This window comes from Xenopus tropicalis, chromosome 4 (genome assembly GCF_000004195.4).
Source record: "Xenopus tropicalis strain Nigerian chromosome 4, UCB_Xtro_10.0, whole genome shotgun sequence".
Lineage (NCBI taxonomy): Eukaryota > Metazoa > Chordata > Amphibia > Anura > Pipidae > Xenopus > Xenopus tropicalis.
The window spans coordinates 13,758,040-13,785,743 of NC_030680.2; the positions used below are offsets into that span (position 1 = coordinate 13,758,040).

General features: G+C 45.6%; 1 protein-coding gene across 1 annotated transcript; it reads left to right on the forward strand.

Annotated features, from left to right (window-relative positions):
• Positions 1–27,704, forward strand: chst1 (carbohydrate (keratan sulfate Gal-6) sulfotransferase 1). Its single transcript, XM_002934073.4, has 3 exons — positions 1–402; positions 24,699–24,805; positions 25,684–27,704. The coding sequence occupies exon 3, from the start codon at positions 25,733–25,735 to the stop codon at positions 26,987–26,989; it is 1,257 nt and encodes a 418-aa protein (XP_002934119.1). The 5' UTR covers positions 1–402; positions 24,699–24,805; positions 25,684–25,732; the 3' UTR covers positions 26,990–27,704.

Consider the following 27,704-nt stretch of genomic DNA (forward strand, 5'->3'; position numbering starts at 1 on the left):
CCTGCTCTGCTGCTTTATTTCCTCAGCTTTCCAGCTCTGGAGCTACAATATGTGAGAGCCCGGGAAGGACAGACACACACGTTCCCAAGAAGACTGCAGTGTGGGAGAGCTGTGCTGCCTGCCTTCCAATTGTGTGAACCCCCACCCCTCAAGGCACCCCCCCATTTCAAGGCACTCTTGTTATTTCCCCCAGGAGAACTGAGAAGCTGACTGTATTACTTGGCTGAGACATGGAACCCCCCACCAAGTGACATAAGGATTTGATGGGGAGATGTCAGAGAGGGGAGGCTAGATCTGGGGGGGTGTCTATCTCAACATGTTCAGAAGAAGCATCACTCCCTGCTGCACCCACTCGAGGGATCCGCTGCTCCCGTCCCTCTGCACCAACAAGCAACTGAAGAGGTAAGTGGACTGCGGTCCTTGCCACACTCTGAACTGGCACAGGGCTGGGAGGAGGTGGGTTGGGCATCCAGCTCTGATGGGCTTCTTGTAGGGCTGGGTGCAACAAGATGCTGGCGGTGCCCCCCAGTTATTGGCAGCCTGTACCCAGCTAAGCATTTCGGAAACCGCTGTCTGCAGCACATGGCTATTTCCTTAGGGAGGGGGTTTGTATGTTTTAACTGGGCACTAGTGCCAATTAGTACTGGGCAGAGGTCCTGGGCACTGCACCCTGCTAGCAGTCTCTCACTCTCTACATATCTCTCTTCCTCTCTGTACATCTTCTTTATCTACATGTTTATTTCTTCCCCATACACATCTTTCTCACTCAGTACATGCGTGTATCTCCCTCTGTACATCGCCTGCTCCCACTCCCTTCTCTCACTCCCTCTTCCTATATATATATGTATATACTGTATATCCCCTTCATTCATTTCTCTCTCCCTCTTCCCTATATATACATACAGTATTTATACAGCTCCCTATATACATATGTCTCTCTCCCTCTTCCCTATATATATATATACATACAGTATTTATACAGCTCCCTATATACATATGTCTCTCTCCCTCTTCCCTATATATATATATCTCCTTCATTCATGTCTTTCTCCCCCTTCCCTATATATACATACAGTATTTATACAGCTCCCTGTATACATATGTCTCTCTCCCTTTTCCCTATATATACATACAGTATTTATACAGCTCCATATATACATATGTCTCTCTCCCCCTTCCCTATATATACATACAGTATTTATACAGCTCCCTGTATACATATGTCTCTCTCCCTTTTCCCTATATATACATACAGTATTTATACAGCTCCCTGTATACATATGTCTCTCTCTCCCTCTTCCCTATATATACATACAGTATTTATACAGCTCCATATATACATATGTCTCTCTCCCTTTTCCCTATATATACATACAGTATTTATACAGCTCCATATATACATATGTCTCTCTCCCTTTTCCCTATATATACATACAGTATTTATACAGCTCCCTGTATACATATGTCTCTCTCTCCCTCTTCCCTATATATACATACAGTATTTATACAGCTCCCTGTATACATGTCTCTCTCCCTCTTCCCTATATATACATACAGTATTTATACAGCTCCCTGTATACATGTCTCTCTCCCTCTTCCCTATGTATACATACAGTATTTATACAGCTCCATGTATACATATGTCTCTCTCCCTCTTCCCTATATATATATATATATATACATACAGTATTTATACAGCTCCCTATATACATATGTCTCTCTCCCTCTTCCCTATATAAATGTTTATATCCCTGTCTAAATATGTATATTTAACTCTCTATACATTTCTCCCAGTTTCCCATGAGACATCACTCTCTCTGCTATTCTACAACTTTCTCTTCTTCTATGCACATCTGTCTCTCCCCACTCTGTACATCCCACTCTCTATTCCCCTCTGTATAGCTCTCTTTTCTTCTATAGATCTTCCTTTCTCTCTCAGTACATTTCTCTTTCCCCATTTACATTTCTTTCTCTTTATTCCCCTCTAACAACTATATTCCCTCTATAATTCCCTTCCTATTTCTCTCCCTCTATTAATCTCAATATCTCTATCTTTCATATTCTCTATACATCCCTCTCTCTCCCCCTGGTTCCATCTGTCTCTCCCTGTATAACTCTCTCTCTTATCTTTCTACACAAATCTCTTTTTATCTCCCCTCTATAAATCTCTATCTACGCAGGCCCTGTCTCCCCCATACGCATCTCTCTCACTGCCCCACCATACATTTCTATGATTCGCTCACTCTCTGTGAGTCTCTTCTATCTATTTCTCTCCCCCAGGTACATTGTCTCCCTCTATACATCTGTCTCTTCTGTGTGTCTCTCTGCCCATCTGTACAGCTCTCCCTTCCCATACCCCTCTGTTCTATCCATCCATCTCTATCATTTATGCCTATGGATGTGCCATACATTGCGTGGCCAATATGTCTCTCCTTCTGTCTGTGTGTATCTGGCATCTCTTGGGGAAACACTGGAGTTTTATGTAGGAGGGGGTTCCACTTCCTGCCAAACACTGTCACAGTGTTCCCTCCAAACCCAATGGCGGATGTACATAATACAAGGTTAGAATATACAGACACATACTGTATATTTCACATTAACACCACATACCTGAAATCATGTACATTCTTTGCCAGAAACCTGTGGCCCTTCAGTTACTGTTAAACTACAAAACTACTGTAAAGCTACAAAACTTGCTGGCTAGACACCCCTATGCTTCATATATAGAACAACCTACTTAGAACTGGTCTATTGACTGTAGCAGTGCCAAAGTTAGCAGCATCATCTGCTGGGGGAAGATATACCTTCAGATGAACTCTTACTATTTAAAAGGTCTCTGAGTTGTTTCTGCCAGTGGGAGGGGAGTAATGCCAGAAATCCCCTTACTATATAGGGGTGGCAAATCGGGGCAGCTGGCCTTGACCCCTGCACTTAAGAAGTAAGAGGGGGCCCTGCACTGATAGCAACAGTATTTTTATCTTGTGCTGATTTCCAACAGGCACAGTATCCATGTTTTACCCCCCATAATGTGTGCCGCATTTCCACGGGCATTGAACCCTATATATATCTATGCTGTATATAGAGAGCCGCGCTGGCTGCTGCACCACATTTCCCAGCGCTGTGGAATATGTTGGCGCTTTATAAATAAATGTTAATAATAATAATAATAATGTCCCAAATAACCTGCTTATTGCTGTCCTCAGAGTGGAGGGAGAGTGGGCTCCATTGATATTGGGGCCCCAAACTGGGTAGCTTGGTCCAGGCCCTTTAACCATGAGATCTATCTATCTTTTATTATTTATCTATGTATATATGTATGTATGTACATATTGGTCTATAATCTGACTGTCTATCTTTCATCATCTATGTATCACTAACTGTCTATCTATCATCTATGTATCTATGTATCTATCTATCTATCTATCTATCTATCTATCATCTATCTATCTATCTATCTATCTATCTATCTTTATGTATCATTTATGTATAACTACCTGTTTATCTAGCATCTATGTATCTCTCTATCTATGTATCTATGTATCTATCTATCTATCTATCTATCTATCTATCTATCTATCTTTATCTATCTATCTATCTATCTATCTATCTTTTATTATTTTTCTATGTATATATTTATGTATGTACATATTGGTCTATAATGTGACAGTCTATCTATCATCATTTATATCTATCTATCTATGTATGTATGTATGTATGTATCTATCTATCTATCTTCTATCTTTTATTATTTTTCTATGTATATATGTATGTATGCACATATTGGTCTATCATATGACTATCTTTCATCAGCTATGCATCACTACCTGTCTGTCTATCTATCTATCTATCTATCTATCTATCATCTATCTATCTATCTATCTATCATCTATCTATCTATCTATCTATCTATCTATCTATCATCTATCTATCTATCTATCATCTATCTATCTATCTATCATCTATATCTATCATCTATCTATCTATCTATCATCTATCTATCTATCTATCTATCTATCTATCTATCATCTATCTATCTATCTATCTATCTATCTATCATCTATCTATCAATCATCTATCTATCTATCTATCTATCATCTATATCTATCATCTATCAAGTATCTATCAACTATCTCTGTCTCTCACTATGTTGTCCCCCAACTGATGATCTCTATCCCTGCTGGTTTCTGACCCATAAAGGTCCCTCTCTCGGGGCTCCCACAAACACAGAGTACAGGTCATAGAGACCCCGATGAGGCACGGAACGTTCCCAGGACACTGAGGCCCATATTTATAAAAAGCAGTGCAAGAAATGGCACAGAAATACAATTTCCTGAGCTGCTTGTTACAGTGCGGTGTTGAATATACCTGCATATTTATGTGGCTGAGAAATGACTGGGCGGCCATGGCGAAATATTGGCACAAACTTGATTGAAAACAGGTAGTGCTTATCCATCAGAATTCCATAAAAACTCACATTTTTGATGCAATTTGACTCAGTTTGTGATACTTTAGACTGAGGCACAAACTTTTGCCATAAGTGTACGCACCTTTATAAATATGTCAGATACAGGATTTACCCCAAAGGCAAATCTCAGAGCCGCAGCTTATTTATATCCAAGTGCATTTTGCACCAGATTGGTGCTTTTTGGTGTAAAACAAACAACTGATGTTTATAAATGTGCCCCTTTAATATTCCCATGATAGCTCTGGATTATTATTGGGGCATTTCAGCAGAAAGCAGCCAATCCGTGAGTGCAAATAAGGGCACGGAATTATCTAAGAGGCTGGAAATACAAGGATTTGCCATTCTTATGGTGATATATAGAAGAGTAAATTTTGTTGTCTGCCAGGGAACAACTGGGGGACCGGGAGACCCCAAAGTCAATTTTCTTTAGTGACTGTAATTGGGAAATGGGAAAAATAAAGAGCGAGCCTTTCCCTTCTCTGCTCTCAGACAGGATTATATTTGGCAGGATTTTATTGCCTTTAGCTTATCTGGCCCAAAAGGAGGTCAAAGTACTAATAGGGCTTCAAGCCCTTTTACTCGCGCTCATTGGCTGCAGTTATTTGGCAATTGGGTACGGTGTATTATAGCCCATGAATATTATACAGATATTCCTCTATTTAGATGAAGTCAATTGCTCTGTGCCGTGTCACTTTTCAGTGACACAGTGACACTGGCACAATAAGCTTCACTTTACTGCCGCTGCAAAACTCTTCAGCTCTTCCTGCCACCCCCACCCGAGTTTTGCAGCACTTATTACTTCTGATTCATCACACCGCCCTTTGTAATTTGTTGGGAGTGTGCATCTTAATTTATTTATTGCAGGCTAGTTAATTGCATGTCTTTACTGATTCCCATTTACTCTGTTTGTCCTTATCACTTCACATTTTTACTGGCAGTCATTACTGGGCACCACGATTCCCTCTCTTGTCTAGCACTGAGACCTCTAGGTAGGAACTAATATTATTGCTTGCTATTTTGGGTTGCTTTTTTGGTTGCTACTGCTACTATAGGCACCATCTCTCCCTACTATACCTGCTATCCCACAGCCCCAGTCCCTTCCCAGAGGCTATTATCCCCCCACTGCTACTATAGGCACCATCTCTCCCTACTATACCTGCTATCCCACAGCCCCAGTCCCTTCCCAGAGGCTATTATCCCCCCACTGCTACTATAGGCACCATCTCTCCCTACTATACCTGCTATCCCACAGCCCCAGTCCCTTCCCAGAGGCTATTATCCCACTGCTACTATAGGCACCATCTCTCCCTACTATACCTGCTATCCCACAGCCCCAGTCCCTTCCCAGAGGCTATTATCCCACTGCTACTATAGGCACCATCTCTCCCTACTATACCTGCTATCCCACAGCCCCAGTCCCTTCCCAGAGGCTATTATCCCACTGCTACTATAGGCACCATCTCTCCCTACTATACCTGCTATCCCACAGCCCCAGTCCCTTCCCAGAGGCTATTATCCCCCCACTGCTACTAAAGGCACCATCTCTCCCTACTATACCTGCTATCCCACAGCCCCAGTCCCTTCCCAGAGGCTATTATCCCCCAATGCTACTATAGGCACCATCTCTCCCTACTATACCTGCTATCCCACAGCCCCAGTCCCTTCCCAGAGGCTATTATCCCCCCACTGCTACTATAGGCACCATCTCTCCCTACTATACCTGCTATCCCACAGCCACAGTCCCTTCCCAGAGGCTATTATCCCCCCACTGCTACTATAGGCACCATCTCTCCCTACTATACCTGCTATCCCACAGCCCCAGTCCCTTCCCAGAGGCTATTATCCCACTGCTACTATAGGCACCATCTCTCCCTACTATACCTGCTATCCCACAGCCCCAGTCCCTTCCCAGAGGCTATTATCCCACTGCTACTATAGGCACCATCTCTCCCTACTATACCTGCTATCCCACAGCCCCAGTCCCTTCCCAGAGGCTATTATCCCACTGCTACTATAGGCACCATCTCTCCCTACTATACCTGCTATCCCACAGCCCCAGTCCCTTCCAGAGGCTATTATCCCCCACTGCTACTAAAGGCACCATCTCTCCCTACTATACCTGCTATCCCACAGCCCCAGTCCCTTCCCAGAGGCTATTATCCCCCCACTGCTACTATAGGCACCATCTCTCCCTACTATACCTGCTATCCCACAGCCCCAGTCCCTTCCCAGAGGCTATTATCCCCCCACTGCTACTATAGGCACCATCTCTCCCTACTATACCTGCTATCCCACAGCCCCAGTCCCTTCCCAGAGGCTATTATCCCCCCACTGCTACTATAGGCACCATCTCTCCCTACTATACCTGCTATCCCACAGCCCCAGTCCCTTCCCAGAGGCTATTATCCCCCCACTGCTACTATAGGCACCATCTCTCCCTACTATACCTGCTATCCCACAGCCCCAGTCCCTTCCCAGAGGCTATTATCCCCCCACTGCTACTATAGGCACCATCTCTCCCTACTATACCTGCTATCCCACAGCCCCAGTCCCTTCCCAGAGGCTATTATCCCACTGCTACAATAGGCACCATCTCTCCCTACTATACCTGCTATCCCACAGCCCCAGTCCCTTCCCAGAGGCTATTATCCCCCCACTGCTACTATAGGCACCATCTCTCCCTACTATACCTGCTATCCCACAGCCCCAGTCCCTTCCCAGAGGCTATTATTGCTAGTGCTAACAGGCATAATTTAATCCAATGACCCTAAGTGAGACTAAAAGCAATATTGATGTATTGGCTAAAGTGAATAAAGATTGTCAGTATTTAGTTTACGTTTCTAGAAAGCAGACTAATGCTGTTACAGAAAAATAATGAACGGAGCGTGGATTTTATTGTAAGAGCTGTTGATTTGGGAGTCACTCATGAGGAAACAGAGAAGCCAGATGCCTGCCTTGAGTTATGATTAAGAAAGACAAGAGGACCTTTGTTAAGATTGTGGAATCAATGAGGCAGAGAGAGGGAAAGAGAGGTAGATGTTGTACATGTTGGTACTAATAATCTGGCTACCGGCGCCGAGAGGAAAGGGGTGTAGAGTGGCGACAACCATATCCTACCACAGACGTTTCCCTGCTTGTCCGACGTCTCAGCATTTGATTATACACGGAGTAAGGCTTTATTTAGTAATGGGCTCAAATATGTATGTAAGAAAGGACTGGCCAAACTTTTCAGCTGACCTTGAAGCCTTAGGCTGTTGTTTGGTGTTAATAAGTTTGGACATGCTGATATTAAGGGTTAATATTCTTACACTGCAATCTTGCCTACCCCCTCATCTTGCCTTGATTTTATACCAGTAGTTCCCAACTGTGGGGCTTGGGGTGGTGCCATGGGAGGTTCAGCCTAAAGGCAAATTAGTGGAGAAAGTCAATGTGGTCTCCTACATACACCTGAAAAGCCATGTCTGAAAGCCTATTAGCTTGAGGTTTGGATTCGGAACCATTTTGTGGCCATGGCTATTCTTTGCATCAATACCTGATCCACCAATGGGTAGCCCCCTAACCCTGTTGTTATCTAAGGGGGGCCCCGGCCAAAGTTTGGACCCCTAAGGCAGTTTGAATCAAAGAAGTCAGACAGCCCCTGTGTTAGACAGACATGAGTTGTGATTAATATCATTGTACAGGTATAGGACCCATTAACCAGAATGCTCGGGACCAAGGGTATTCCGGATAAGGGGTTTTTCCATAATTTGGATCTCCATACATTAAATCTATTAAAAAATCAATAAAACATTAATTAAACCCAATAGGATTGTTTTGCATCCAATAAGGATTATTTATATCTTAGTTGGGATCAGTTACAAGGTACTGTTTTATTATTACAGAGAAAAGGGAATCATTTAACCATTAAATAAACCCAATAGGGCTGTTCTGCCCCCAATAAGGGGTAATTATATCTTAGTTGGGATCAAGTACAGGTACTGTTTTATTATTACAGAGAAAAGGGAATCATTTAACCATGAAATAAACCCAATAGGGCTGTTCTGCCCCCAATAAGGGGTAATTATATCTTAGTTGGGATCAGTTACAAGGTACTGTTTTATTACTACAGAGAAAAAGGAAATCAGTTTTAAAATTCTGAATTATTTGATTAAAATGGAGTCTATGGGAGACTGGCTTTCCGTAATTCGGAGCTTTCTGGATAATGGGTTCCGGATAAGGGATCCCATACCTGTACTTGTAATTAGATGGGGAAACTGGTCAAGGTAATGGTAGCTTCTCCTGCCCTCCCAAAGAGATGATGGAAAGTTAACAGTATTCTTGGACATTTATGGAACCATGGGGCATATACTGCTCCCTAATGCTCACTAATTAGGAACAAGCTACTTCTAAAGCTTAATTTCAAGTTCTTAGCAAAAGAAAGAGGTTGGGTTCTCCTGTATAATGGGCGTGGTTATGGCAGATCAGGTGCGTTGTATGGTTTGGCCTGGATCCAGCAGAATAAGTCATGGCTTTGTGACCCATCAGTTGCTTTGGTATTAATTATGCACCTTATTTAAACCCTATAGTCACTCACCTAGGAAGCCCACATGGAACTAATGACCTTATTATGCTCACCTACTGTGTGTGTAAAGCCAATAGGAGGCCAAGCATTTCTGTTTCCTTTTGTGCCAATGCTCTATGATGCACAGGTTTGGGGGACAGAGTCTGTAGGGCCACTACAGTTAAAGGGGATGTAAACCCTGCTGCACGGCACTGCTCAACCAAACTGTACTCAGTTGTTGCTGGACTACAAATCCCAGAATAGTGTAACATATAATGAGTGAGGCATGCTGGGAGCTGTAGTCCAGCAACATCAGGGCTGTATTCTTAAAGCAATATTGCACAATTAAACTTTCCCCCAAATCCCCAAAGCCAGCGACTGCTTTAAAATGCGAAAAATCCCCCAATGAGAATCCCAGCTGATCTGTATAAATCCGGCTCCATGTTCTCTGTTCCTGCAATTGGAGTTGGGAGCATTAAACCCAGTTTCCCAGCACTGAACAAGTCTGCCCTTATCCCCATGTCTGATTCCTGTGCCATATAATGAGGGGAAAATGCCATCATTATCTCTATATGTAAGGTACCAGCAAGGGGCCTGACACAGTGCTGGGAATCAGCATTCTCATTGGTCAGTTCTCTTGCATTTATAATGAAGTTCTTTATCAGTAGAGTTCTTGTTGGTGAATTTTCTTGCATATGGGACAGTGTTATGGATGGGTTTATACAGCAGCAATGACTGAGTAAAGTTTGGTTGAGCAGTTCAGTGCAGCAGGGTTTACTTCCCCTTTAAAGAACCTGGAGGAGTAGGCATTAAAGGCAAACTGTTCAATATAGTATATATTTTCTCTTAAGGGCCAGGGTCAGAGCACTTACCTCGAGGCCGGCTCACCTCCTAGGAACAATCAGGAGATTTGTTTTTCCATCATGAATAATTGACTTCCAGGGCAAGAAGGGATATTGGGAAGTAGAGGAAATCACTGAAATGTCATTTAAGGGCAAGGGGGTAATTACTGGAGATTTCAGGAAAGATGAAGGGAAGTGCGATAATGACTAAATAAGCCACCTGCACACAGGGACATCAACTGACCCCCAGTCATTAGGGGGATAATGATCCAGTTTGGGGCTAATTCCTCTTCACGGTGGGGGGGGAAATGAAAGAGAGTCTCGGAAATCATTAGCACCCTAATTACATGGCACATCTCTAAAGCTCTAAAGCAGGGGTAGGGAACCTATGGCTCGGGAGCCAGATGTGGCTCTTTTGATGGCTGCATCTGGCTCGCTGCCAAATCTTAAATTAAAAAAAAAAATAACGGGGGGTGTGGCCTGCGCTCAGCGTATAGAAGACGTGTTCTAAGCCTTAGAACATGTCTTCTATCCACCGAGCGCAGGCCACGCCCTCCTCCGCACCGCATCCGCCATCCTTGGGACCCACCCTACCTTGGCCCTGCGCTCTGCGGATTGAAGACGTGTTCTAAGCCTTAGAACACGTCTTTTATCCGCCGAACGCAGGCCACGCATCTGGCATCCTTGAGACCCACCCTACCTTGCCCCACAGCATCCGCGGCCAAACATATTGTATGGCTCTCACAGAATTACATTTTAAAATATGTGGTGTTTATGGCTCTCTCAGCCAAAAAGGTTCCAGACCCCTGCTCTAAAGCAACGATTGTATAAGTCGATTCTGATTGGAGGAGATGGTATTAAGCTGCTGGGGGAGGGGCGGAACTAGGGGTAGGCAGGGTAGGTACGTGCCTAGGGCACAGTTGATGGGGGTACAGGTCTGAGATTGGGGGTCCAGATCTGAGTAAAGTAGGGTTTTTATGTGTTTTTATTAAAAACTTCACAAAAGAGAATTAGGGATGTAGCGACCCTCAAAAAAAAACTTTGCGAACCCCATAGACTCCAATGGGAAGGCGAACTTTAAAACCTAGAAAAGCCATTTCTGCCCAGAAAACTGATTTTAAAGTTGTTTAAAGGGTGCCACGAACTGGACAGGGGCATGCAGGAGGGGGATCAAAGGCAAAAATTTCTCTGAAAAATACGTTGTTGATACAGTGTTGCGTAAAAACGCAAGCTATTCCTATGTATACGCAAAGGCAGCTGGCAGACCTAGCGTAAATACGCGGCGTTTTTTGCTTTTTCGCACTATTAACACCATGGAATCGGGATTTGCTTACGTCACCAGTACTAGGCTGAAAAACGCCATGTGTGGCTTGTACGGAATGAGTGGAAAAACGCCACGCGAACCCAAACATGCGCGAAAAGTTCGCGAACTTGCGAACACTCGATGTTCGCGCGAATTAGTTCGCCGCCGAACAGTTCGCTACATCTCTAAAGAGAATTAACAGAACTCAGACCGACATGCCGGGCAATAATTACAAGTTATAACCAATTCACCCCCCCCAGTCCACTGGCCAAATGTCCAGATCAGGGAAAGCAAGGAAGCAAGTGAGTGACAGTTGGGATGGGGGGGTGGGGGGTAGAGACGGCAGGGAGGGGTGGGTTGTATTGTGGGTGCAATTAAGCAGGGGTGGTCTGCAGGGGTCTCCAGGCCAAATAATATCGATTGGGCAGCAATACTACATGCCCCGACTCCAGCAGGGGGGCACAGAGGGAAGAGAGGTCTAATAAAGTCCCAGAAAAAAAACATTTAAAACAGCAATATATTATCTGATATCATCAGTCCCTATGGAGATCATTTTAGCCCCATACACCGGCCAGTAATCTGCTGATCTGGAGCGACTGACTCCGGAGCCAATGTATGGCCACCCTTGCCTACTAGATCTACTACAATGAAAACGTAACAGGAATAATACATAATCACTAGGGATTTGTTCTGTTTGTTTGCATTAAGCTTTCCGCTATAAAGCCAAACAATGTGGCAGCTCCGATGTATAATTAAATATGAAGGAATTGTCAGGGCACATTATATCGATGTCTTATTATGGGCAGATAACTGGGAGACCATGGTTACTAGTGCTGCATCAGGCTCGTTACATTCCCCATTGCCACACTGCCAGCCAGCCGTTAATTCCCCTTGCTAAGTGCGTCTAGGTGACACATTACACCCACACTTGCAATATGCTCCAATGACACCGGCTGAGTCACAGGGACTGACGTCTACTCAAAGTGCCGCCGGACTAGTGGGATTATTATGGCTACTTGGTGTGCGGGGGTCACTGACTTGTCTGCAGGAAGACCCCTCTGTATAGAAACTGTGCAGATATCAGTGGCATTCACTGATTTTCAGTAGCTCCTCTATTTAGGCAACACTGCCCTGATATTCTCCAAACTGGGGTGGGGCAGGACCAAATGTACATGATCTTCAGGCATAAAAAATTGGGGGCATTTAAGCCCAAGGACTGGCCTGAAAATAAGATAAATCTGGCACCAAGACAAATATATAAAATAATCAGCATGGTGATGTGTTTGTGATTCTTTAAAGGGGATATAAACCTAAATGTAGCCAAGTGAAAGACAATGTAATTTTGTTCCAATAAACAGTCAATGCAAATTTTCACTATGACTTGTAAATTGCTGTTGAAAGCAGTGAGTTAAACAGGGAACTCTGAGTATCACTCATGTATTATAAGGGATAATGTACCCCCTACTGTAAATGATAAGGATATTAGCAGTCACTGAGGGGTTCTGTGCCCATATAAAGGCACAAAGCTACAGGCTGAGTTATACAGGGAACTCTGAGTATCACTCATGTATTATAAGGGATAATGTACCCCCTACTGTAAATGATAAGGATATTAGCAGTCACTGAGGGGTTCTGTGCCCATATAAAGGCACAAGGCTGCAGGCTGAGTTATACAGGGAACTCTGAGTATCACTCATGTATTATAAGGGATAATGTTCCCCCTACTGTAAATGATAAGGATATTAGCAGTCACTGAGGAGTTCTGTGCCCATATAAAGGCACAAGGCTACAGGCTGAGTTATACAGGGAACTCTGAGTATCACTCATGTATTATAAGGGATAATGTGCCCCCTACTGTAAATGATAAGGATATTAGCAGTCACTGAGGGGTTCTGTGCCCATATAAAGGCACAAGGCTGCAGGCTGAGTTATACAGGGAACTCTGAGTATCACTCATGTATTATAAGGGATAATGTACCCCCTACTGTAAATGATAAGGATATTAGCAGTCACTGAGGGATTCTGTGCCCATATAAAGGCACAAGGCTGCAGGCTGAGTTATACAGGGAACTCTGAGTATCACTCATGTATTATAAGGGATAATGTACCCCCTACTGTAAATGATAAGTATATTAGAAGACATTGAGGGGTTCTGTGAAACTATAAAGGCACAGATTTAAGTTGTCAATTTGGGTCCTTTGGACCAATTTGGCAGCTTATCTGCCTGTATATGGGCACCCCCGACGGGCCTACCTGGCTTAATATTGGCCAGATCTCAATTGGGCAGGTTTGATTTTCCTGTGAGTTTGGGGTCCGCATCGGCTCAAACGAACAAATTAGCCCAATATCAGGCACCTTAGGTGGGCTTATTGGGAGAAGATCCGCTTGTTTGGCGACCAAAATACAAAAGGGGCTGCACTTCTAATCTAACAGTTAGAGGCCCAACATGATCTGCATTGAGAGGAGGATATTTATAACAAGATGTTAAATAGTTTTACAGCCGGAAGAATAAAACTGAGCTAATGTGGTCAAAGGAAAAGGATATGAAATGCAGAAAAAGATTAAAACCAGAAGGAATATATATATAATAATAATAAATGAAGTAGAAACGCTGTGAGCCAATCTGGTTAGCGCGGAGCGGGATAGTAGGACCGAGAGGAAGAGAAATCACCAAACGCACTTTCAGCTCATAAATAGTAGAAGAAATAATAATGATATTAATAAAGCAGAAAGCGCAGGGACAGGTTAGAATAAGTCATTTACAATGATAAGTAGGTATGTGGGAAAACCTGTCACCGGAAAAAAGGAAAATCATTTTGTAGCGCAACGCCGCGCCATTCATTACTGCAACATGAGAACGGCAAAATGCGATGAAACCGGATAAAACTTCTGCCCTAATGGACCGCTCTTTCCCCCGCGCCATAAGCCAGCTGGGAAGCAATGACAGATCTCTTGTTCATTTACTAAAGAGGGTAATGATATGCGGCCTTTCCTAACGAGATTCCGACGCGCTGATCCTTATTCATTAGCAGTTTCTCTGAAAGGGGCAAAATGAATTTGCTTGAACTCCAAGCCCCCGATACAGGGGTCGGAATGGCCTGGCAGGATACTGGGGAATCTCCTGGTCAACCCCATTGAATCCCATCAGATATTTTCTCTCTGCCATAGAGCCGAGAGTTAGGGAGGCCAGTTAGCAGCAGGTTACAGTAGTCAAGTCGGGATAGGATGAGCGCGTGCATGAGCAGCCTAGCTGTTGCAGTAGAGAGAAAGGGACGGATTTTGGTAATATTGCGCAGGAAAAAGTGACAGGTTTTGACAGTGGTGTTAGTATGGTCAGAGAAGGAGAGACAGGAGTCAAAGATCACCCCCAAACAACGCGCCGAATCGACGGGGTTGATGAGGGTGCCATCAATAGAGATAGAGAAGGGGGGGGGGGTAGGACCAGGCTTAGGCGGAAAGATCATTAGTTCAGTTTTTGTTAGGTTCAGCTTGAGGTGGCGTTGGTTCATCCAGTTAGAGATGGCCAGGAGGCAGTTAGAGATTTGAGTCTCAGTTTCGACTGTGAACGAAGGGGTCGAAAAGTCAATTTGGGTATCATCAGCTCTTCTGTTTAATCATGTGGAAATGCACCCGTTGATGTGAGGGAACCCTGGAGCTACTATGCCCTGAATGTGGTGGGAATTCCGGGGATACCCCAGGGGGCTGTGCCAAAGCTGCTTTTTTAAACTCCAGAAGTGAAACAATCCCTGCAACTTGGTGCGACCCTTGGTGCCTGATGATGAGCAAATCTGTCCTGTTTTGCTTTGGCATAAAGTTTGTAAAACTGCTAAAAATGTTGTGAAAATGTTGCAACTGCACAACTTTTTAGATGTGACTGCAACTTTATCCTCAGTGTCTTAACTTATGTGGCAGGTTTGCCAATGGCGACATTTGGAATTTCGCAGTGAAAATTCCGACACCTGTCCCCGGGCAGCACTAGTTTGCAGACTGCACCACCTTCATAATGACCCTTTCTATATACATACATGTATCTTCATCTATAGCTGTAGAGACATTCTGCTCCTACCCCAGAGTGAGGGCAACGCACCACGTGGGGGGAATATAATTGGGTAGGTTGTGGTGTGTGCTGAGCCTCTCCAAAAATGTTTTTAGCTGGGGGCCCCAGTGCCATATATTTACGGCACCAGTGTGGGCACTAGATGCCTAATTGCCTAGTGTGCCCTAGGGGAGCCAGACCAACACCGCGTGAATAAACCGCTAGCGTACGATATTAAATCTCTGTTCTCTGGGGCGCGCAGACGGCACATTTTAATCACCCAGAGCAAACAGATCTCGCCATCAATAAAAACAGAGGCATGCGTGCTATTCAAAGCAGCCCCAGATAAATTCCAATGTCAATAAAGCCATTTAAAATCTAATCTCACCTGTGAGCGTCAGGGAAATGCTACGAGAGTCCCCCGAGCTATCAGAGCGTGCAGGATACGCTTATTATTAATGGACGGGGAGCCTTTGCTCGCGCCGCAGCATGGCATATTATACAAAGGAGGGAGATTCGGGGAGATTTTAGATTTTAAAGTTCTCCAAATTATGTAAGCAGGCCCACGTCTGGGATACAAAATAGACCCTGGCATTTTAATTACACAGAGGCCCAAACAGCCCCCCCCCCTAGCCCAATAAATCGAGCCTGTCTATGGCATCTTACAGCCCCCCTGGCATTCCCAGTACCCAGAGGCACAAACAGCCCCCCCCCAGCCCAATAAATAGTGACTGTCTGTGGCACCTTACAGCCCCCCTGGCATTCCCAGTACCCAGAGGCACAAACAGCCCCCCCAGCCCAATAAATAGTGACTGTCTGTGGCACCTTACAGCCCCCCTGGCATTCCCAGTACCCAGAGGCACAAACAGCCCCCCCAGCCCAATAAATAGTGACTGTCTGTGGCACCTTACAGCCCCCCTGGCATTCCCAGTACCCAGAGGCACAAACAGCCCCCCCAGCCCAATAAATAGTGAGTGACTGTGGCATCTTACAGCCCCCCTGGCATTCCCAGTACCCAGAGGCACAAACAGCCCCCCCAGCCCAATAAATAGTGACTGTCTGTGGCACCTTACAGCCCCCCTGGCATTCCCAGTACCCAGAGGCACAAACAGCCCCCCCCAGCCCAATAAATAGTGACTGTCTGTGGCACCTTACAGCCCCCCTGGCATTCCCAGTACCCAGAGGCACAAACAGCCCCCCCAGCCCAATAAATAGTGAGGTTCTGTGGCACCTTACAGCCCCCCTGGCATTCCCAGTACCCAGAGGCACAAACAGCCCCCCCAGCCCAATAAATAGTGACTGTCTGTGGCACCTTACAGCCCCCCTGGCATTCCCAGTACCCAGAGGCACAAACAGCCCCCCCAGCCCAATAAATAGTGACTGTCTGTGGCACCTTACAGCCCCCCTGGCATTCCCAGTACCCAGAGGCACAAACAGCCCCCCCAGCCCAATAAATAGTGACTGTCTGTGGCACCTTACAGCCCTCCTGGCATTCCCAGTACCCAGAGGCACAAACAACCCCCCCAGCCCAATAAATAGTGAGTGTCTGTGGCACCTTACAGCCCCTCTGGCATTCCCAGTACCCAGAGGCACAAACAGCCCCCCCCCAGCCCAATAAATAGTGAGTGACTGTGGCACCTTACAGCCCCCCTGGCATTCCCAGTACCCAGAGGCACAAACAGCCCCCCCCAGCCCAATAAATAGTGAGTGACTATGGCACCTTACAGCCCCTCTGGCATTCCCAGTACCCAGAGGCACAAACAGCCCCCCCCCAGCCCAATAAATAGTGAGTGACTGTGGCACCTTACAGCCCCCCTGGCATTCCCAGTACCCAGAGGCACAAACAGCCCCCCCCCAGCCCAATAAATAGTGAGTGACTGTGGCACCTTACAGCCCCCCTGGCATTCCCAGTACCCAGAGGCACAAACAGCCCCCCCCCAGCCCAATAAATAGTGAGTGACTGTGGCACCTTACAGCCCCCCTGGCATTCCCAGTACCCAGAGGCACAAACAGCCCCCCCAGCCCAATAAATAGTGACTGTCTGTGGCACCTTACAGCCCCCCTGGCATTCCCAGTACCCAGAGGCACAAACAGCCCCCCCAGCCCAATAAATAGTGAGTGTCTGTGGCATCTTACAGCCCCCCTGGCATTCCCAGTACCCAGAGGCACAAACAGCCCCCCCAGCCCAATAAATAGTGAGTGTCTGTGGCATCTTACAGCCCCCCTGGCATTCCCAGTACCCAGAGGCACAAACAGCCCCCCCCAGCCCAATAAATAGTGAGTGTCTGTGGCACCTTACAGCCCCCCTGGCATTCCCAGTACCCAGAGGCACAAACAGCCCCCCCCAGCCCAATAAATAGTGAGTGTCTGTGGCACCTTACAGCCCCCCTGGCATTCCCAGTACCCAGAGGCACAAACAGCCCCCCCCAGCCCAATAAATAGTGAGTGTCTGTGGCACCTTACAGCCCCCCTGGCATTCCCAGTACCCAGAGGCACAAACAGCCCCCCCAGCCCAATAAATAGTGAGTGACTATGGCACCTTACAGCCCCTCTGGCATTTGCCTGAACCCACAGATTGCCAGTCTGGCCTGCATTGTGCAAATATACAGTTCAGTTGGGCTTATGTAGAAAAGATGCATAAATGCTACCTGATCTTTCCTCGCTTTGCTCTACTGTGAAGTGGGGGATTCTGGGTTCCGAAGTTCCCTCTGCTTCCCAGAGAATCTGTGTACTTCCCAGAATCCATCACTTCAAAATGGAATACAGAGACAGAGGATCATGGTTTCCTTTCCATCTGTGGAATCAGCTTAATCTGTGTATAAAAAATATAATAAATCCATTTATATTCATTTCTTGAAGGTCAAACAGTGATTATGCACCTACGTAAGCCCAACTGGATCAATTGGTGTCAGTTGTTTAATAAGTCGTAGTTATATACAGCATACGGCAGATGTTTATTGATGGCTTTGGCCTGACATGTAGCAGTGCCCTGTGTGCCAGAGAAATCAATTATACAGAGGGTTTAATCTACAGTGAGAGTCTATTGGAGTAAGTACTTGGTACGATCCAACCCAAACCTGCACACCCACATGTTTCCTCTAGTGCCTGCCTACCCAAACCCACCCAATGACAAGGTTTCTTCTAGCCAATCCCACTCCCCCCCCCCCCCCCCGCTAAAGAAAGGTTAGTAATCAGGGCGGAATGGATAAGGGGTGCCATTAGTGTCTACTTTGTTGGGGAGCTCAGTCTTCTATTAGCCATGCTTTACAGCCATACACAGCCTACCCAAGTCCCTCTGCTTGGTACCCACAGACAGCGGCTTTTACCCCCTTTGTGGGTATTCCATTGGTACCCAACCTAATGAATGGGTATTTTATTACATGCCCTTCATCTGGTCAAAGGCAAATGGTCAAAGGCAAATTTGCACCTGTTTTTGTGCCAAGCATTTCATTAGTGGAACCCTGGAACTACCAGCCTGTCTAAGTTGGCATTAACTCTGGGGTTCCCTTGGATCACTACGTGCCCTTGTGTGTAATTCAGCAGACCAGGCTTAGGAGCAGGGGGTGAAATTATGCCCCAAGTATGCCATCCCATGGGGACACTGTGGTGCCAGGACAGAGGAAAGGAGGGGTGGAGGTTATGGCGGCTGAGGGGTGGCTGTAAGGATGAAGACAAACAGAGCCACTTAGTAGCAGCTACTAAATGCCAGAAAATACCCTGCCATAGACAATACTAAAAATTGCCTCTGCTAAACCACACATAGACAATTATCAGTAAATGACCAGCATTGTTTATTTTAGTAGCCGGGATAAGTAGCTACTTGCCCTTGCCTACATTGTACTACATTGCCTACACAGGGTCTGCCCGAATAATCCCCCCTACAAAGAGTACTTGTGACTGTATGTTATTCAGGGGTAACCGTCGGTAGGGTTTCATTCTGTGATTGGCTGGGATTGGGGAAACCCTTCCAGTCATTCTGTTACTGGGGGTGGAAAATTTCCCAGTCCCTTCTGGCTATTCCTGCTGGAAACATGTACCGTGCAGATCTGTTAGGGATCCGCTGACTAAATACAGATTATTTGCACAGCTCCACCTGAACTAAACAAGTTTCTTTATTGACTCCCAGAGTGAGAGACCCGCAGTGCATTACAGAGCTTATTACGCAGCAGAGACAGAGGGTGGTTTATATCTGTCTCCCCCATAAAGTGGGACGCTGGATAGAATGTCTGCACGCGTATGTTTATGTAACTGTGCCGCGGGGGGACAAAGCAGATTGCATGGCTAACAAGTACGCAACGCAGGGAGTAAATCTGCTGGCGGAACAAGGGACTAATTACAAGCCTGAAACATATGGAGGAACTCCCTGTGCTAAAGAGCTTACAGTCTAATTAGGCCTATGGGAAGGCATGGAGTATCAATTCAAAGGGGAACTGTTACCAAACATTAAAAAAGCCACTCAGAACTCACACTTTGCTGTTTACATTGACTTAAGCAAATGATAAAAGCTCAGGAGTAAAGCAAGATCGCCAAGCGAGCGGATTTTCTACCGATATGCCCACCTACAGGTGCCCACCCTAGGGTCAAATGATCTAATTAAACCGGTGGGTATAGGAGCTGCCGGTTCGGGGACTGCATCAATGAACAAAAATTAAACCTGTCTGATCGAGATCTGGCCAATTTTGGGGTGGCCCATCGTTCATGCCCAAAGGACTGATATTAGCAGCTAAAATCGCCCCTTGTATGGCCAACTTCTCATATATTGGTCATATTCTCCAGGCAGGGCCCTAAATCGCTCCTGTTTGCGCCCCCTAGTGCTTTAAAATAGGCAGCTCAAACATAATTAGATCCAAGATTATTCTTCAATGGGAATCCCCACTACCCTGAACCCCCATGGTTTTCAAACCTGCTCCCAACCTGCCCACTCAAGTGCCACCATTTGCAGACCTGTGACTTCTGTAGGTTCTGGGCCGGCCCAACTGCCACTAATGTTATTGTAGAGACCTGTTGCATTAAGTAGCCCACTGGCCCCGGGGAGGTGGGAGAAGATTTATTGGACAGTCAGAATCAACCAATCATGTTACTAGGGAAAATGGTAGTATGTTGGGATCTGCAATCCAGAAATACATGGGTCACAAGAGCTTACAAACTAATATATGATTACAGTGTTTCTTATTAATATGATTCCTGTTTTGGAGCCAAATCTGTGTCTTTTTGCCACCAATGTAGTTTTTTTCCTCCTTTGTACTCAGCAATTTTGGGTCTATAAATCATGTGCCTGTCGGCAGGGATCAGATTGATGCCCTCTTTCAGCTACCTGCCTGGATTATCTGCATCTGCTACCGGGCGATGTATTCCTCCGTCTCTGGGGGAAATAGCTTCCATGGCACTGATGGGCAATGATGGAGCTCAGCTGTCAGTGGGAGGCTGGGAGATACAGTTCAGCAACATCTGCGGCGCTGCCGGTTCCCTGCACCTGTTCTGTGTCACGTCACACACCGACATTTGAAAAATGATGATCACAGAGCAGGTGCATGCCCCCCCGGGGCTTAATTATACCGCCCAGCATTTCCACATTCATTTTACATTAGTTGGTGAGCGTGCTCAGACCATGTCTATTGAGCCCCGCCCCATGTTATAAGCCACTCCCCTTTTCAGGACTAAGGTCCATGCCTGACCTTTGGGAATACACACCAATATCCACTTGTTAATGAGTGAGATAAATTATTGTTTACTGGCCCTAGAAATAGATATAGTTTGGCTTATCGAACAAAAAAATAATATTTCTAGGGTCCAAAAATGTGGGGACCAAAGTAAGGACTGTCCTCAAGGAGTAATGGAGAATTACTGGATACTTACATACAACTGTTGGGGAGAAAAGGGGTACAAAGAAGTGCCAGGGGGGTATTTGCTGCACTCAAAATATAGCAGGGTGACTGTTACCCCAATGTTTCTATATATCTGTAACCTTGTTATGAGCTAAGGGGGCCCAGCCTGAAGGCCAGTTAGGGGGGATTTGGGGTGAGTGCTTATTTGTGCCCTGGGTACCCCTGGAACTATAGCAGGGTGACTGTTACCCCAATGTTTCTATATATCTGTAACCTTGTTATGGGCTAAGGGGGCCCAGCCTGAAGGCCAGTTAGGGGGGGATTTGGGGTGAGTGCTTATTTGTGCCCTGGGTACCCCTGGAACTATAGCAGGGTGACTGTTACCCCAATGTTTCTATATATCTGTAACCTTGTTATGGGCTAAGGGGGCCCAGCCTGAAGGCCAGTTAGGGGGGGATTTGGGGTGAGTGCTTATTTGCGCCCTGGGTACCCCTGGAACTATAGCGGGGTTGGACCATATAAAGAGCCTCTACTTTAGAAGGGGGAAGGGAGTTGTGAAACTAAAAAAAGCAAACAAACATTCCCCCACTCCAAAATCAGTCAATTGTCGCCCGTAATTGCTATTCCCGTTGCCAGGAAACCGGAATAAAGATTTAAACTGCTTCAAACCATGTGGAAAACTACTCATGAATTGAAGACATTTCTAAGTGAGAACATACATATTCAGCCGGGGTTCCATGCTGCTTAGTTAAGGTTTCTTCCTATTGGGAACATAAACACATTGCTCCTTTGCTTTATTCCTCTCTTTGTTGCAATCGGTTTCAGGATATTAGATGTCTCCTTAGAGACCTTCAGCTCATTGTGATGTCTCATCAGTCCTGGAATAGATATACAGCCATGCGTTTTGCAGTCTTAGCACCAAGACCTGCATTTAAGTTGACCCCTTTCCATCGGAACAGCTGTGGCCCCTAAGGGAACGTCTTTCCCACAAGAAAATGTGTTACAGAAACTCCGTTCTCATCCATTTTAAAACTTCATTTCCCTTTCCCTAATCAAGCTCCGTTCCTGCCCATTGCCCCTCGCCCACAAACTCTTGGGTATTGGGAAGAATGTCCCATAATCAGTTTTTCATGCAGTCTATGGGTGGTCTTGTGTATATACCACTCATTTAGCTCCCTGTTGGCCAATGTGTTCCTTGAATCTGTAGAATCAAGCGAGACACTAGGAACAAGCGTTTCCACCTCCTCTAGAAATAAAGGCCAGGCTTTTGGTGGCAACACATATTATTTTTATTGGCCAAGAAAATACAAGACAGGGGGGGGGCAACCCTACAGGCACTGGATGAGACTGAACTCACTGCAATTTATTCAACCAGTTTGTGTAACTGCTATTTCTTCTTTAGAAAAAAAAAATCATTAATGCATACAGAATGGAACGGCAATGGGGACCTAATGGTGTGAATGATATAATCAATATGGCGCTTTGTCTGCATAGTACACAAATGTTTCGCTGATTACTGAAAGTATTGCTGAAATAATAAGTACAACGGGTCCCACACTGAATGCGACGGCTGATAAATCAATAAATGGTCGATTGGATGTGAATATGTATTGTGTTCCAGAAGCACCACAGGGTTTAGGTTTAGCCTAAGGGTGAAGACACACAGAGCTACTAGTAGCGGCTACTGAAATAGACAATGCTGATCATTTGCTGATAATTGTCTCTATGTGTGTTTTAGCAGAGGCAATTCTCTGTATTGTCTATGGCAGGGGATGTTCTGGAGTTTAGTTGCCATAAAAAGTAGCTGCTACTAAGTAGTTCCGTGTGTCTGCACTATAAGGGCTCTGGCACATGGGGAGATTAGTCGCCAGCGACAAATCTCCCTGTTCGCGGGCGACTAATCTCCCCGAGTTGCCCCCAACTTGCCATCAGTTGCCATCCCACCGGCGAAAATGTAAGTTGCCGGTGGGATGGCACATGCGGCGGCAAATCGGCGAAAATGCCTTGCGAGGCAACTCGGGGAGATTAGTTGCCCGCGAACAGGGAGATTTGTCGCTGGCGACTAATCTCCCCATGTGCCAGAGCCCTAAAGCATTTTGGATCCATAGTGACCGACCTGGAGATGTTTGTATCACTGTGTCAATAGTCAAGGGAGTAATAGTAGGGGTAGGAGACCCAAAGGAAGCTTAGGGAGTCCATCAGTGTAGAGAACGCAACTGGCAACTGGCCGATAAGCAATTTCAATTCATGTTATAAAAAGGAAAACCTTTCTTTTGCTTTTGGGGGCCCTGAAAAAAGTTTGCTTTTGGGTACTGTAACCTTTAATGTTCTGCAGCTTTCAGGCTTGAAATGTAAACTGCCCTCTGGTTGTTAGATACTACTTCCCTTAGCAACCGAAGAGAAATTCAAAACGTTTAATTGATGATAAACAGGAAGGCATTTATTAGCCGTAGTGTAAAGACACACAGAGTTACTTAGTAGCAGCTACTTGTCACGGCTACTAAACGCCAGAAAATCCCCTGCCATAGACAATACTGAGAATTGCCTCTGCTAAACACACGTAGAGACAATAATCAGTAAATGATCAACATTGTCTATTTTAGTAGCCACGACAAGTAGCTGCTACTAAGTAGCTCCTTGTGTCTGCACCATAAAGCATTTTGGATCCATAGTCACCGAGCTGGAGATGTTTGTATCACTGAGTCAATTGCCAAGGGAGTGACAGTAGGGGTAGGAGACCCAAAGGAAGCTTCAGGGGTCCATCAGTGTAGAGAACGCAACTGGCAACTGGCAACTGGCAACTGGCCGATGAGCAATTTCAACTTATGTTATTAAAAGGAAAACCTTTCTGTCGCTTTTGGGGGGCCCTGAAAAAAAGTTGCTTTTGGGTACTGTAACCTTTAATGTTCTGCAGCTTTCAGGCTTGAAATGTAAACTGCCAAAATGTTTAATTGATGATAAACAGAAAGGCATTTATTAGCCGTAGTGTGAAGACACACAGAGTTACTTAGTAGCAGCTACTTGTCACGGCTACTAAACGCCAGAAAATCCCCTGCCATAGACAATACTGAGAATTGCCTCTGCTAAACACACGTAGAGACAGTTATCAGTAAATGATCAGCATTGTCCATTGTCCAGTAGCTGCTACTAGTAACTCTGTGTGTCTTCACCCTTAGTGCTTTCTGATATACGAGCAGTTTTAGACTGCTAATGCCAGACTTTCATCTCTCTCTCTTCTAGAAGGCTCTCTGTTGGAAGACCTGACATACTTTCAGTTAGAAATAGTAAATCTCTGTCTCTAAGCTTAGTGAACTCCCTAGACAAGGTCCCTTCATAGTATAAAAGATGAATTATATATAAGCGCCCCTTGCACTGGTTATGCCTTTGGTCTCTTATATTCCTGATTTTAGATACAAGGGAAATGTTTACTGCATGATGATTGGCTGGGGCGTCTGCCTCCAGTAGTTTATTGGATGACCTTCCCCACCACTGTGCATCCATCACTCTATATAGCCATTTGTCTGCATTAGGGCTGGACGAATTCTGCTTATTTTTCTGCTCCGTTCCGGCTTAATTCCCAGTGGTAGAAACAATGTACCATTCATAGTGGTCTCCCCTCCGCCCCCCATGTCACCGCAGACCTGGTCTGTTTCCACGAGACTAACTTGGTGTTTGTTTTGCTGGCAGTGAGACAGTGGAAGATGCCCACTCAAGGATTCGGACAAAGGGCCCAAAGTGAAAATCTGAGCTGCTATTAGAGCTTAGGAGGCGGCGTAACATTACTGCATCTTATGGTAAGCATGAGTAGTTTCCACATGTATGAAATACACATTGTTTGTAGTGAATAAGGCACGTTGCCATAGGTTTATGTTTGGCTGTAAACACTGAGTATTTTGTCTGTGTGCATTTTGCCTACTATCTGTCATTTTCAGGCTTTTTATTTCTATCTAGACCACTTTTCTAGATCACTTCAGTTTCTAGACTATGCCACTAGTGATGTGCAGATTGGCTTGACCAATTGCAGACCAGCATGGACCCCCCAATACTTGGCCATCCATGCTAACCTGACTTAAGGTGCCCATACACGTGAAGATTCTTCAGATCTTCACCCGATATCCCCACCTACAGGTGGGCGATATCGGGGAACATGTAGGCTAATTCGATGTTTGCCCCAGGGCCATTATAATGGAGGCAATGGGGCAGTCGGTTCAGGACCCGTATCAACGAGCTGATGCAGCCCCCGATCCGACTGAATCTTTTTAACCTGCCCAATCAATATCTGGCCAATTTCAGGGCAGATATCGGTCGGACAGGCCCCTCATTCCTGCCCCAACACGGGCCGATAAGCTGCCGAATCAGTCCAAGGGACCGATATTGGCAGCTACAATCGGCCCGTGTATGGGGACCTTTATACTTTATTCCCGACCCTACCATTTCTGATGTCATTGAAGGGGGTGTGGTGGGCACAAGTATGTATATTGAAACAGCATCCAGGGTTGAGCCAAGAAAGGTACATCAGAGGGGAGTGGGGGGGATGAAAAGTAGCACCGGAACTTGCACCACTACCACTAGCACCAGTCTGACTGTTCCAATGTAAACTCATAGTTGCAATTAAAAGTTACTCATAGCATTCTCCTAAAGACGTAACAACTTTCTGGTATTCATCCTACAGGTACAGAGTCAACAGCAGAAAAGAGAAGGCTCAATGATTTTTTCCAGCCATGCAATGTTCTTGGAAGGCTATCATTTTACTAGCCCTGGCTTCCATCGCTATTCAGTACACAGCAATCCGTACTTTCACCACCAAAACCTTCACCGTGTGTCCAGTTCCTAATCCGGCTAACTGCAGCCTTGGCTTAGACCCCACAGACTCACCAGACAGACTGTGTGAGGACAATCAAGTCCAAAATCTCTCCAGGAAGGTACATATTCTTATTTTGGCGACGACCCGCAGCGGATCTTCCTTTGTAGGCCAACTCTTCAATCAGCATGCTGATTTCTTCTATTTGTTTGAACCTCTTTACCATGTCCAGTATACACTGATCCCAAAAACGCCTCAGAATAAGAACACTCCTGATCGTCGAGTTATGTTGGGGGCCAGTAGGGATCTTTTGAGGAGCCTTTATGATTGCGACCTGTTCTTTTTGGAAAACTATATTAAGCCGCAGCCCGTAAATCACACCACCGATAAACTGTTCAGGAGGGGAGCAAGCAAAGCTCTTTGTTCCTATCCAGTCTGTGATGGATTAGGGCCTACAGATATCTATTTAGAAGAAGGTGACTGTGCTAAGAAATGTGTCAGCTTGAACTTGACACTGGCCACGGAAGCTTGTAAGGATCATGGACATGTGGCTATCAAAACAGTCCGGATACCTGAAATCAATGACTTACGAGCTTTGGTTGAAGATCCCCGGCTAAATTTGAAGGTAATCCAGCTAGTAAGGGACCCGCGAGGCATATTAGCTTCTCGTACTGAAACTTTCCGGGACACCTACAGACTGTGGAGGATCTGGAGGGCCACCGGTCGCCGACCGTACAACTTGGAAACTGGTCAACTGACCATGATTTGTGAGGACTTTTTCAATTCTGTCTCCACCGGCTTTAGCCGACCCTCGTGGCTGAAGGGACGATACATGCTACTAAGGTATGAGGATCTGGCCCGTAATCCCATGAAAAAGATGGAAGAGATCTACAACTTTGTAGGCATCCCACGAGATGCGAACGTGGATCGATGGATCCAGAACAACACGCGCGGCGATCAGTCCTCGGCCAAACACAAGTACGGAACTGTTAGAGATTCTGCGGCTACAGCAGAGAGCTGGAGACTAACCTTGTCCTACGACATTGTCGAATTCGCCCAGAATGCCTGCGGGGAATTACTAACGCAACTAGGGTACAAGACTGTTGGCTCACCTCAGGAACTGAGAGACCTGTCCTTCAGCCTGATAGAGGACAGAGCTTTTACGCCTTTTTGGTAACGTGTCAGTGTTTTATCTCCTTTCTCCGTACATGTTAATGGCGTTGGAAAGCAGGAAGAAGCTCGGGAGGGAATAATCCATATATTTTCATAGGTGTCACCTACACTTTTCCCTCTCTGGGAAACAAGTTGCACTAAACAGAGGGTTACGTAATAAAGCACATTTAATAGGAAAGAGAAGAAGGGACTGAGCCTCTGATCTTGAAACTTGAAGCCGTTGCCAGTACCTCTAGCACCGAATGAATGCGCCGCATGATGCTAGAGGAACCACAGACTCTTCTACTATCTCCAGATAACAGACGTGGAAAGGGTGACTATCAGTAGCAGCATTGTACGTTGTCTTCGCAGCGACAGCAGGTTAAGCAGAAGGACGATTTTAATGGGCAGACGATGTTCTCTAACAAGTGGTGGAAACGCCGGCACATCATGGAGCAGGTTGCCTGGTCCCCACAGTCGCTCGTTTCCGCGGCACAACGCCAGCCGGAGACCCCCCCGTGGGGCTGCAGAGGGTGTTAAATGTTTACAGAAACCAAAACACAAAGACAAAGAGAAAAAAAAAATGTCGTTCTTTGGCATATTAACGTTATTAGATGTCTGGTCTCCCAGTCGGGCGCTGGGCGTGGGAATTTGCACAAGTTTTTTCAGATCATGTTGTATTATTTATAAATGTTTATAAACAGGGATGCATTGAAGAGTAACACGTGCTGCTTATTGTC

Excerpts from the sequence above, each read along its gene's own strand:
- chst1 (XM_002934073.4), top strand. The coding sequence starts at position 25,733 with ATGCAATGTTCTTGGAAGGCTATCATTTTACTAGCCCTGGCTTCCATC.